The following is a 12,125-nucleotide window of genomic DNA, read 5'->3' on the forward strand; positions in this document are numbered from 1 at the left end:
TACTCTGCAGTAGAAGAGATTCAGAGCTTTTCAGTGGAGTTAGCATGGAAATTCAGGCTAAATTAGAGATTAGTGGAAGTGATATGCTGAGAGATCTGCAGAATGTAGAAGGTCAGTGGGACACATCACACATCGCCAGTGGTTCTAATACACGGGATTAGCAGAAACATCCCCAAGACTTTCAGATAAATACTCTGTGTACATTATTCAGCCTGCACTACCAAAACATGTATACAATAATATACAACAAAGTCAGGAAATATCAGAGTGAAAGGAATTAAAATATTGTATGTTGTATGATACAGATTATGTGCAAATGTATACATTAAAAACATAATTAACAGCAAACACCGACACACTGTTCATGAGAGACAGGGACGAATTCTTTGTGCTCCAAAACCCAGAATTCTGAATTGAATTTTCCTGAAATTTTCACTTTTAATTTTGTATTTTGATTTTATGGAAAGATGATGTCTCCCCATGACTATTCAACCTTTGGGTTCAGGACAAGAATACCAGAGAAGTGATGCTGTTGGGAGGCACAGGATATCCGATTGTCCCATTACTGATAATGTTGGCCATGGAGCTGAAGAAATTCATTAGGGTGTGAATGTAAGGAGTACATGTTTACTATGAGCAACTATTTTTATTCAAGTGAATAAATATCATTGCCACTTCTAAAACACAATCAAGGCCCTTTGTGTTCATGGCTGTTTCTAGCTGGTAACAGCTACAATTCATGGCTGAGATGAGATGGAAGAAATGGAGCTTTGCAAAGAACTAGAATTTGCAATGAGGAGGAGGCTGAGTTAAGCAAGGACTTGGGAAATTTGTGTGAAATTTTAATTAGTTTATAATTTCTCTGGATAGAAATCAAATCAAGATAAAAATCTTGAAAATCCTGGTTAAATATAGGTAGTGTGTGCCCATGTATGCAGTCCAAAGGACACAGACTTGTATAAAAAAAGAGTAAATTTAAAATATTGATACTACATATGTACGTGTTTTAGGAGGCCCATAGTTGATGAGATTCTGAAAGGAAAACCGGTTAAATATTTACAAGTAGCAATATTAGAATGTCGGGAGTAAGATCCATGCTTTAGTCATTCAAATGCAATGAGAATAGGTTGTCTACGCTCACTTGTTTTTTTGGTTTATCCTACTTTACAGCCTTCGGTTTAGGAAGCTGATCTGAATAAGATTTCTCAAAATCCTGTAATTAAATGCTTCCCATATAGCATTATGTAGATCCTTTCCTTGGAGTCTCATTCTGTCTACTTCTATACAGCTCTGCCTGGGCTTTGTGTCCGCCTTCTCATCATTTACAGAGATGGGAAATCCCTAACATGAAGGCACTTCGTGAGATGAGATAATACCCTTTTGACAGGGTTCCATCTGTGTTCACCTTCCCTTTGAAGTGAAGTGTTTTCTTTCCTAATGAGATTCATCTGACTGATCAGAATTCAGTGCGTCCTCACTTCTATAGAGCTGATTGAGAGCAGTGTTAGAAAAACTGGGCTTTTTGGATGAGTCTCCTCTCTGCTCTCCTGCCTCCCACTCAACGGATGGATGGTCTTCAAAGTACTTGATGGTGAAAGGAGCCATGCAGTGTACTGTGAGGACGGGGAAACAAAATACAGACTTGCCCAAGAGGAGGTCCTGCCAATAACTTGTGAAAAGAATTCAACAGGAACAAAATGAAGATGTTCACTGTGGGATTATCTATAATAAACCAGGCAGCAGCATGGATGCATCCTAATCAATGTTTGGTTTAATAATGTTGTGTTCATTAGCAGGAGGGGATGAATGAGTCTATGATACTCTGCAAAAGAGGAGGATATAAAGTAATGTGAAACAACTGAATTATGCAAAGTAAAAAACTGTGGAATGTGGGCAGGGACTAGAGAATGCTCTTTTAGTGAGAGGCAACTATTAACATTGGGGTGGTGGAGGTATGGAATGATTTTTTTCAAAAACAATTTTTTTATTTGGCTCTCTAGTCCAAATTCTTGAGAAAAGGATATTATTTGTCAGCAAGGACATGCCCAAGTTTCAGGAACTATGGGTTGAAGTTAAAAGATCTGTAAATTATTTTATTCAGCACAGTCTTCGCAAATAGGTCCTGAGAGTCTACTGTGTGCTAGCCAGTACTACTCACTGAGGATACAGCCTGAGCAATTTATACTGGGCCCCTGACCACATGGAACTTTGGTCAGTTACACAAATAGCATTAGTTACCATTTTCTTAGCAGTTGCTGTCAGCCTCTGTGCTGAGTGCTTAACTTTTATCTCTTCATTTAATCATCAAAACAGTCCTGTGTTAGCATATCCATTTTACAGAATACACAGCTAAGATAAAGGGAGGCTGAATAATCTGCCCAACACTGTACGTTCAGGATTCAGACTCGGGTACCTCTGCTCTCAGGCCTGCTCATGGCTGCTCAGCCTCCCTAGATCACTCTTCCCGGCAGTGACCAGGAGTCTGGCTCACCTCCCGGATGCCTGGGAAGGTGCTGGTTCAGTGTCCTTCCTGCCCCAGAAAGAGCAGTTTGCCTATTTAATGCAATTGCTACCCATTTTCGAATAGAGTAAAAAAGCAGTCTGATAAGACAGCTCTAATTTTTCTCTTTCATTCTCCCGCGAATGTTTTACACTTTGTGCACAGGGAGGGCCCTCGCAGCTCTGAAAGCAGATTTGGGAACATGCTGGATGGGTCCCCTCCAGTCAGAGATGGCAGCATCAGCCTGGATGTGTCGATTTAGACGGATGTGTGTGCTTTAGGGAATAAGTGATTTATAGTTGAGGGAAATCACTCAGTGGCAAGTGACGGGAACTCCTCCATCAGTGTGCTCAGAACAGTTCGTTATTTTAGGGACATAAAGGCAAATAAGGGACCAGAAAACACGTAAAAGGGGATAATTTAGAGCCTTCTGTCACTGTTTAGGAACAGATTAACCACTCAAAATTGTGTTCTAATGTTAAAGATACTGAAAATGTAAGAAATGCTCAGAAATCGAAGTCCCATTGAGAAGAATAAATTGGGATTCTGATGATTGATTCCCATAATATTAAAAATAATAAAATAAGACCTTTGCTATATTTACACATCAGCAGATTAATAACAGAGATTTTCTTTCGAAGGCCGACCAAGGGGCCCCAGAGGCACCTGGTGGGGAATGTGAGCATTAGATAAGATGAGAAGGGGCCCACATAGCAGGGTGCAGAATTCAGAGATCTGAAAATGATGGCCATGGATGGCTATCTACTTCCATGTCTTCATTTTCCCTGGCCTTCTTCCACTTACTCCTCTTAAAGACTCGTTATATTTTTGTCTGGGTCGTGCTTTTATTTCCCTCTCCATGTTGATGACATCAATTAAGAAGCCTTGTTGCTATTTCGCATCATTTCTCAATTTCTGCCTTTCCCCAAAATTCTTTGGGTTGCTTTTCCTCATGATAGTCCTGTGTGTGCTCGCTTCTTCCCCCACCACACATGCACACCCAGGGGGTTTTGTTGTCTTTATTTTATTTGATTTCATTTCACTTTTCCTTTTCCTTTTTTTTTTTTTTTTTTTTTTTTTTAGAAAATTGGTAAGTGCAAGGTAGCCCTGCTTTGCATAGCATTGTGGAACTGTAAACATTACCATGCAGAGTCTTAATCAGTGGGGAAATCACAGTGGGTTTCATGAGTTTACAAATTTTATCAACACATTGAAAACTCCCTTACTGTTATAAATGTATTCAGACATGAAAAAATAAGAAAACTAACAATGTATTTAGTCCACTTGGCATTAGAAACATTTAATTTCTTTCTTAAAATCTTGTCCAGAGTAGTTTGAAAAAATGCTTGCACCTTCTTTGTGTTGTATACCTTACGATACACAGTGAGCATTTTTCCTATGCATTGGTGAAATGTCACACCTCAAAGTTTGGGACAACTGTCAGTATTTTATTCTTTGATTTCCAATGTCATGAAATATCTCAAAGAGTTCTTGTAATGTGAGATTTTTGGCTGGCATACCTCCTCTGGGCCTCCTCCATCCCTTTGTCATAACCACTTTCCTCATTTATTTAGATCAAGTTCACCTTCACTCTGGCTGCATTTGCCTCTCGAATGGGGGTAGTGTCAACATTCCTATGGTCAGTTATTGCTTCTATAAATCCATTTATATTGAATTCAGTCTTCACTCCCACTGTTACCACTTTTAGTTTTTTTCTGTACTTTTACCATTTTTGGCCAATGCCCTCTTAATTATCCTTTGTAAAATAGCACATGGGCGTATCAGTGGGAGACAAGGAACACAGGACACACTTCGTTGTCTGTACGTGAACTGAATAACAAATGTGCAATGATCAGTCACCATTACACTTTGAGATGATTGATCATTGATCATGGTGAACATCAATTATTCTCATAGAGGTATCTGACCTGAAGAGCTAGCCTCGGAGTTTATACTTTATGCCATTACTCACAGTTAAAACACTGTTCACTGGAATTTGAATCTTGGTTTTGGAGGGCAGGCATTAACTAAACTGTAGTAACTTAAATTTGTATATATCAGAAACATGCAAAGCAGGAACTGACAGTATGGAAAAGCACAAAGAGTAATATGACAAACAACTACAAACTCATCTCCGAGCTTTGGCAGTTATTAACAATCCTTTATATATGCTTTAAGTATTTTAGTAAAGGAAATAGATCATTACAAATAAGGCTGAAGTCCTTCTTTGCCCCCACCTCCTCCCATCCTGTTCACTTTGTAATCTCCCAACTAACGTATCATCACCTCTCTCTCTCTCTCTCTCTCTCTCTCTCTCTCTCTCTCTCTCTCTCTCTTACACACACACACACACACACACACACACACACACACACACACACATTTCTATCTACACATATAAAAATCTCAATGAGAAATACAGAGTGTTTGGGGTGTACTTTTAAATTTGCATCATAATTGTTTTTCTTTGATTGTGCTTTCCTTTGCTTCTTGTATTCTTATTTATTCTTGAATTAATAAAAATATTCTGTGGATCTCTTTTTCTTCATCCCAGTTTAGAAGTCATTTTCTATTTCATCCTATTTCTATTTAATTAGTGAAATAACATTTTAAAAGATGGACAGTTATATAGAGAAAGATGACATATATATATATATATATATGTATATATATATATATATATATATATGGATATGACTATTCTAGAGTGATGACCTGCTCTTGTTAACAATTCTGGGAATTTCCCTGCTTCCCTCCATGAAAATAGCCAAAGTCCAGAGATCCCCATGTGGGTTTTGTCATATTTCTGTAACTATCTTTCTGATACATTTAACAACCATTTACTGTTTGGCTTCCAGGTTTATTCAGGAAATTGAGCATGCCTTGGGACTTGGGCCAGCCAAACAGTGTCCTCTTCGAGAATTTCTCACTGTGTACATCAAAAACATCTTTCTCAATCAAGTCTTGGCTGAGATCAACAAGGAGATTGAAGGAGTCACGAAAACATCGGACCCTTTGAAGATCCTGGCCAACGCGGACACCATGAAGGTGCTGGGGGTGCAGCGCCCTCTGCTGCAGGTAAGGATATGCTTTGAACTTACTGTTTGTTAGAGTTCTCATGGCCTTTGCAAGAGTCTCAAATTAAAAAAAAAGAAGAATTGCCATCTGTTTTTATATTCACCAGGGACAAAACAAGAGGAAATAAATTAAATAGGCACTAGGGACATTTAGGACTAATATAGAGATAATGGAAATTCCTTAGGATCTTTAAGAAAAATGTGAGTAGCTTTAATATGGTAAAACATACATCTCATTAACATGCAGGCAAGGCCTCCTTATTTGCCTGGAATTTGCCCTTAATGGGACTTTCAGGAAGGAAATCACCCTGCCACCGAAACCTCCTGTACCCATCCATTGGAGGGCAGATGCTGTTAAGGACTTGGCCAGCTCACAGTGAATTTGAACCTACCAGCAAACTGGCTTTTCAAAGTCATATCATTTCCTTTAAGAGATGGTCTTGTTAATATTGAAACTTCTACTTTAACTATATAAAGAAATGGTTTCTGGGCAGCAGACATAAAATAATTTCTCAGTAGATATGTGGATTCATAGACTTGAGGTATTTATTTTGTATCCATTTTATCCGGGGACATAAAGACAAATATAAAACTAAAAGCAAATAGTATGAGTTTAAATTATGGCTGTACATTGATTGCTGTTACACTTGTAATTGAAATTGAATCTTCCTGGCGTTTTTTCACTTAAGAGAGAAAAATGTTTCTTCATTTTTTACACAAGTTGCATGATATGAGGATATCCCCAAATGTGGAAGGCTCTCGCTCTTCAAAGAGAAGTTGTACCAGTGGAAGGAAGCTACAGTTGCTTTAATGGCTGCCCTATCCCACCTTTGTGTAGAGCTTTCTTGATTTTTCCTCTGTGCACATTAGAATGATAGCAATGCTGAGCCTTTCATAGGTAGTGTCCTAGAGAGGAGCATTTTTTATGAACAAACTCCTCTATGGTGTTGAGAAAATTGAGTAGCGACATTTGCTTCTCCCAGAACTTGAGTTATAGCATCACACCGAGGAGTGGGTTCATTCAGATTGTCGGGGTCTGTGTGAGATGGTTCCTGGTGAGGGATGTGTACTGAACCTGGCCCAGAGAAGGGAGAATCACAGAGGCTGGATGGCTCTTCCACTGGATCTGTGCAGGGCTGGGACCTTCTCCTCCTTGAGTCTCAGTTCAAATGTCACTTCCACGGAGAAGCTTTTCCTGACTGTCCCACCTAAGTAGGTCCCCTTCTCTGGTTATTCTCCATTCTCCCCTCCTCCAGGAGCCCTCAGAGGATGTCCGACTGATGGCTTAGGCCTGCTCCTCGCAGGGAGCGGGCCTAAGCCAGCAGTCAGACATCCTTAGCACTGCTGCTGCTGCGGAGGCTCAGAGCTTCTGGCTGAGCGGCGCTCCCCCTGTGGGAGCACACTGACCACCAGGGGCAGCTCCATTTATGTCCCCAATCCATTCGCAACAGTAAAGTCAAACTCTGTGGACGATATCATCAAAGCTCCCTTGCCAGGGGACTCAGGATCAGGTTGTACCAATAGGAAGCACTAGCAGCAGGTAGGAGGCTGAGAGGAGAAGGAGGTTGGGTTATTTCTTATCTCCTTCCTCTCCATGCTGGATCATGGTGCTGGCTGTGGGTACATCCCTCAGCAACAGTCCTGCCCAGTGACACTTCCTCCAGAGCTGCAGCTCTCAGTGGACTCTGGCTACACGCTTCCTTCTCCTTGCCCTTGATTGCAGCTCTCTGCCATTGCTAGTTTCTGGTACCAAGACAGCCCTTGTTGCTTCTGTCAGCGCTGCCCACACCCCTGGGAGTATCTTCTCTTTAATATTTCTTCATTTGAATCATCTGAATGAAATTCTCTTTTTTGTGGGGATCCCAAGTAGATTTCCCCAGCTAGTCACTATTTTAACACTTCGACTTTTTTTTTCCTTCTTAACACAACAACTGTAATTATTATTTTATTTATTTTCTAACTTGTTGATTTTTTGTCTTTTCCAACTAGAATGTAAGTTCTAAAAGCCCAATACAGTACCAGGCAGCAGGAAGGCATTTAATAAATAATTTACTGAATGAATGCATACAAGCATGGATAGATGAAGGGAGGGAAGGTGGATAGACACAGAGAATAAGTTTTGAGATTCATAAATAATTGCAAAGTTGGGGGGCAAGATAAGAAATAGAGACTGATACAGACTTGTTTATATTTTTTGTTGTTGTTTGACATTAACTCCCTCTCTGTCAGGACACCTCTCAGCATCTGTGTCCCTACCGTACCACGCTCTCTGCTGCACAGAGCACCTTCCGTGTGCTTGGTGTACGGAATTTAAATGACATTCACAGCAAGGACCACAGAGTGAGTCTGTGAACTAAAGATGTTGGCTTATTAAACATTACCATTTTCAGCTTGAGTGGCAAAGACACATTCAAACTCATAACTAGTTGTCTGCTATCTGGGCCATGTCAGAGCCACACACTAAATTACATCTCCGGGCAGTCTCCCCATGTGCTTATCAAGTCCCTCCCAACCTCATCACCAGCCCTTTGCACATGTCACTGTGCCTCTTGAATCTTGTGTGGTTTTTCCTCTTGTTCTTTAAATCAGTAACTCCATTCATTCTGAGGCCAGATAAGAACTCCAACTTGATCTGTTCTCTCTTTGATCTAGTCACCATGTGGTAATTTCGTGTGAGTGGGTGAGTCTTGAAATTAGGCCATTCACGTTAGTAATCTCCAAATTTGTTTTTACAGCCAAAACACCCGCTTTCTTATTTGGTTGTTTCTTATTTGGTTGTTTTGTTGCCCTCTCTTTCTTCATAAAATTTTTATTTTATGAGAATGCAAAATCATTACACCATATCAATAAATTTGTTTCATAGTCTCAGACTTAGGAGATTTAGGAAGGACATGGAGTGATGGTTATTTTCCTTTCGGATCTTGAGCTTTTGTCTTGCTTTAAAATGACTGTAAATTGTTTTATAACATAATTTCCCAAGCTCAAGTTTCAATATTTCTCAAATGGGTTTCTATGTCACCTGGATATTGTGATCCCCAGCCAATTGTAGGTGACGAATCTGAAGAAAAAGTAAGAAATAATTCTGAAAATTTTAAGCTGAGTTTCCAAAACAGCTGTCAAGAAGGGAGCTTGGGGAAATCTGTGCATGTGTGAAAAAATGCAGGTGGGTGAAGCATTCAATTACATGAAGTTTTAAAATGTCCTTCAAAGTCGCTCCTTCTGTTAAACTGTTGTTTGGTTGCCCAGCGTCAGGCAGCACCAGCCCAGCTGGGTATCAGGGTGCATGGAGGACTGCTTCCTGGGGCTGCTGTCACCTGTGATGAGGTGGCAGGTGCAGGGACCCTAGACACTGCCTTTCCCTCTGGAGTGGCATCTTGGTAGCACAGAGAGTCCATTATAGGGGCAGTTTCCATGGGCGATCGTGTGCCTTCACATGGTGATTTCACTTTCTTGGCACCGAATTCATAGAAGGGAAAGAAGCAATAGAAGGAAAGAGATTACAAGCACCACTTTATAGGTGAAACAACTGTTCAAGTGTTGGCCCAAAATGATGCAGAGCACAGTACCAGTAGTAATGGAAGTAGTAATAATAGTAATAGTTGTAGACAGTAGTAATGATCACAGCTAACACCTTAATAGCATTTACTGTGAACCAGACACTATTCTGAGTGCTTTATGTTTTGACTTGTGTTTTCTGTATATGGGCAACAGCTTTGTGGGGAGGAAACTGAGAAACAATGGAATTCAATAGCTTGCCCTTGGTCACATAGCTAGCAAGTGCCAGGACTGTAATGCAAACCCAGGCGCCTAACCCTGGAGGCCACGCTCTGAATGAGTTCTGCCCAAAACTGAGCCTGGAGCAAGCTTGTCTGCCAGCTGTTTGCTCCCCATCTGCCTGGAGACCACAGAACTGAAAATAAGCCTTTAGAGCTCCGCCCCTTAAAGCAATTATCACTGTCTGTTGGCTCTAATAATAAAAATTGGGACTTGTGTTTTGTATATCCTTGTGTGGTATTTTTTTCATTTCTTTTTTTCTAGTAAATTATTTCTGTTGTATTTTATAAAAGTATCAGTCTACAGCAGATGGGGGCTGGGCTCTCACCATAGTTAGGGTCACAGTGCTCTAAACCCCTTATTTCCTATATTGTCTCATAGAGAATTGAAAGCAAAGAACCAGCCATGGCTGGCCTCTGTGACCAAAGTGTGGCTCAGATATTAGTTGCAGGTGGTTCTCTCCTAAATTCCTAGCTCTGGAACAGTGTCTGCTACCAAGATGCTCACTATTGAATAAATGCATGAGTGAGTGACAAGGAATGAATTAATGGCAGCTTCCTTGGGACAAGGACATGTGTGTGCATGCTTTCTCCTCGTGGTGTAAGATTTGTGGTTTTGGGTTGAAGATTATTGGCAATACTTACATTAAAATGTCAGCGTTCTCAGGCCGCGAATGCTATCCGTCTGAAGGCGGGATTGAATATACCTCATGCTCTCACCCTCTGAGATTCCATTTTTAAAAAAAATAGCTTCCACGTGGTGCACGGCAAAGCCTGATGCTTCCAAATGAGGAAATCTCTTAAGAGGCATTCCTCATTTCTCCTGAGTCAGAGCCCCTAGCCTTCGGACATGGAGCTATAGAAACAGTCAATTGAAGTGGATACCCTCTCATGCCTTGTCTGTCTAACGAGTCTACAAATGGCTCATGCCCGAGACGCAGGAAACATCCACTCAGTTCCCTACTTACTATTGGTTTGGAGGCATCATTTAATTTATTGCTTCCTTAGTGTCTCCATCCAAAAAAGGGCAAGGGCGCTCATGCTTAAGGTTTTTACCTTTTACCTGTCACAATGCTGCATGGGCATCTGAATGCTTGAACAAAGGTACCAGTTTTCTCCCTACCCCCTGATGGAATATGCTTTACCATTGCTACCCAGAGAGGGTCTGTGGACAAGAATGTCAGACCTCTGAGTCGGAATCTGCATGTGTACGGCCTCACTGGGGTATTTGCATGCACGTTAGAGTTGGAGAAGTGTGGCCTGTGGCAGGGTAGCACCAAGTGTGGTCCAGGGACTGTCAGCATCAGCATCTCCCGAGCGAGGAGAGATGCAAGTCCCTGCACCTCACTCTACTCTGGGCTGGTGCCCAGGAAGCCTTGCTCTAACCAGCCTCCCAGGTGACTTTGATGGAGAATAAAGATCTAGAAGCCTTGCCTTATATAGTACCCCACACCCAGCTGGCGGTTTGGAAATGGAACCTCACGCTGTGCACTCTTAGCTTTGTGGAGAATAGTAGTCACTTAAATGATTCAGCTTTGTTTCATACAGGCCCAGAAATGTAAAAACAATATTTACTGTGGCAGCAGAAGCTGCTTCCTAGTCTAGCACATTGCTGAATTTTGCAAAGTTCTTTCCAAACACAGGATGAGCCTACGTTTTCAGGCGCTTGCAGAGGTGGCTTTCTAATGCTTAGGCTCAAATTCTTGAAAAAAAAACAAAAAAACAAAACAAAACATAAGCTGTGCAAGTAAAACTTGTAGGTGATCTCACAAAAGATTTAAAGTATATTTTCATTTTCCTCGATGCCCCAGTATTGGTCAGGTTCCCTCTGAGGAGTGAAGTGGTTATAGTCAGCCCACAAACACCACACTCTCTTCCTTAGCCAGTCGCACTGCCCACTGGTACCCGAGGGTTTAGAGCAGTGATTCTCAACAGCAGTGCCTGTTAGAATAGCCCAGATTCCTGCAACATCACTGCTCTGATCCCATCCCAGAGAAGGGGGCCTGGGCATTCGAGTTTTGTAAGGAGCAGCCAGGATGAGTGCCCCTGGCCTGCATCTGTCTTTGCTAGAGAATCAATTACTGCCTGAGAGGAAGCATATGAAAATTATAGTCCAGGCATTCTTTAATTCAGTTGGGCTTCTAAGAGTGGGCTCTCTGATCCTTGAACCAAGCTGGGTACCTAAGCCTTCGAAGCAGATAAAGACGGCTTTAAATGCCAACATTTCATTTGAAAACTTTGTGGCCAGGGCCAAATTGCTAGCCTCTCTGCTCCTGTTTCCTCCTTGTAACGCAAGAATAGTGAATGTGCCACAGGAGCACAGGGGTCATTTCTAACGACCAGGTGGAATAATGACTGTAAACCATGTCTCCTTCCCTCTGCACATCACAGGTGGATCCCAGCATTGGCTGCTCCAATACATGTTCCCTGCCTGCTCCTTACCTCTCACCTGCACAGACCTCTAGCTCCTGCAGAAAGTGCCCCCACCCCTGCCATCCCTGCCCACATTTCAGCGTGTCTTCTCTCAGTGCCACCATGCTGTCTACCCACCCGCGTTCTTCGTATGCTGGCACCCACCTGGTAGCCTCTGCCTCCGGCCTCGCACTGCCCTGTGTGGCAGTGAGATGATGCTGTGTCACCTCCTTTCCCTGTTCCTGGCGTTTATCTGCAGACCATTTACTAGCAGCGTGCAGGGTTAATGACCAATAAAGCCAGTGTGTTCATTTCCTAGGGCTGCCATACGAATTACCACAACCCTGGTGGCTTAAAACAGTG

General features: G+C 41.8%; 1 protein-coding gene across 1 annotated transcript in view; it reads left to right on the forward strand.

The window, feature by feature from the left end:
* The window catches only part of EXOC4 (exocyst complex component 4), a 771,568-nt gene that overhangs the window by 545,261 nt on the left and 214,182 nt on the right, over positions 1-12,125 (forward strand). Inside the window, exon 11 of the mRNA XM_080666468.1 lies at positions 5,359-5,578. Within this exon, the coding sequence (XP_080522594.1) occupies positions 5,359-5,578 (220 nt within the window). The remainder of the gene's footprint in view (positions 1-5,358; positions 5,579-12,125) is intronic.

The sequence above is a fragment of the Plecotus auritus genome, assembly GCF_963455305.1.
Source record: "Plecotus auritus genome assembly, chromosome: 4".
NCBI classification, from domain to species: domain Eukaryota; kingdom Metazoa; phylum Chordata; class Mammalia; order Chiroptera; family Vespertilionidae; genus Plecotus; species Plecotus auritus.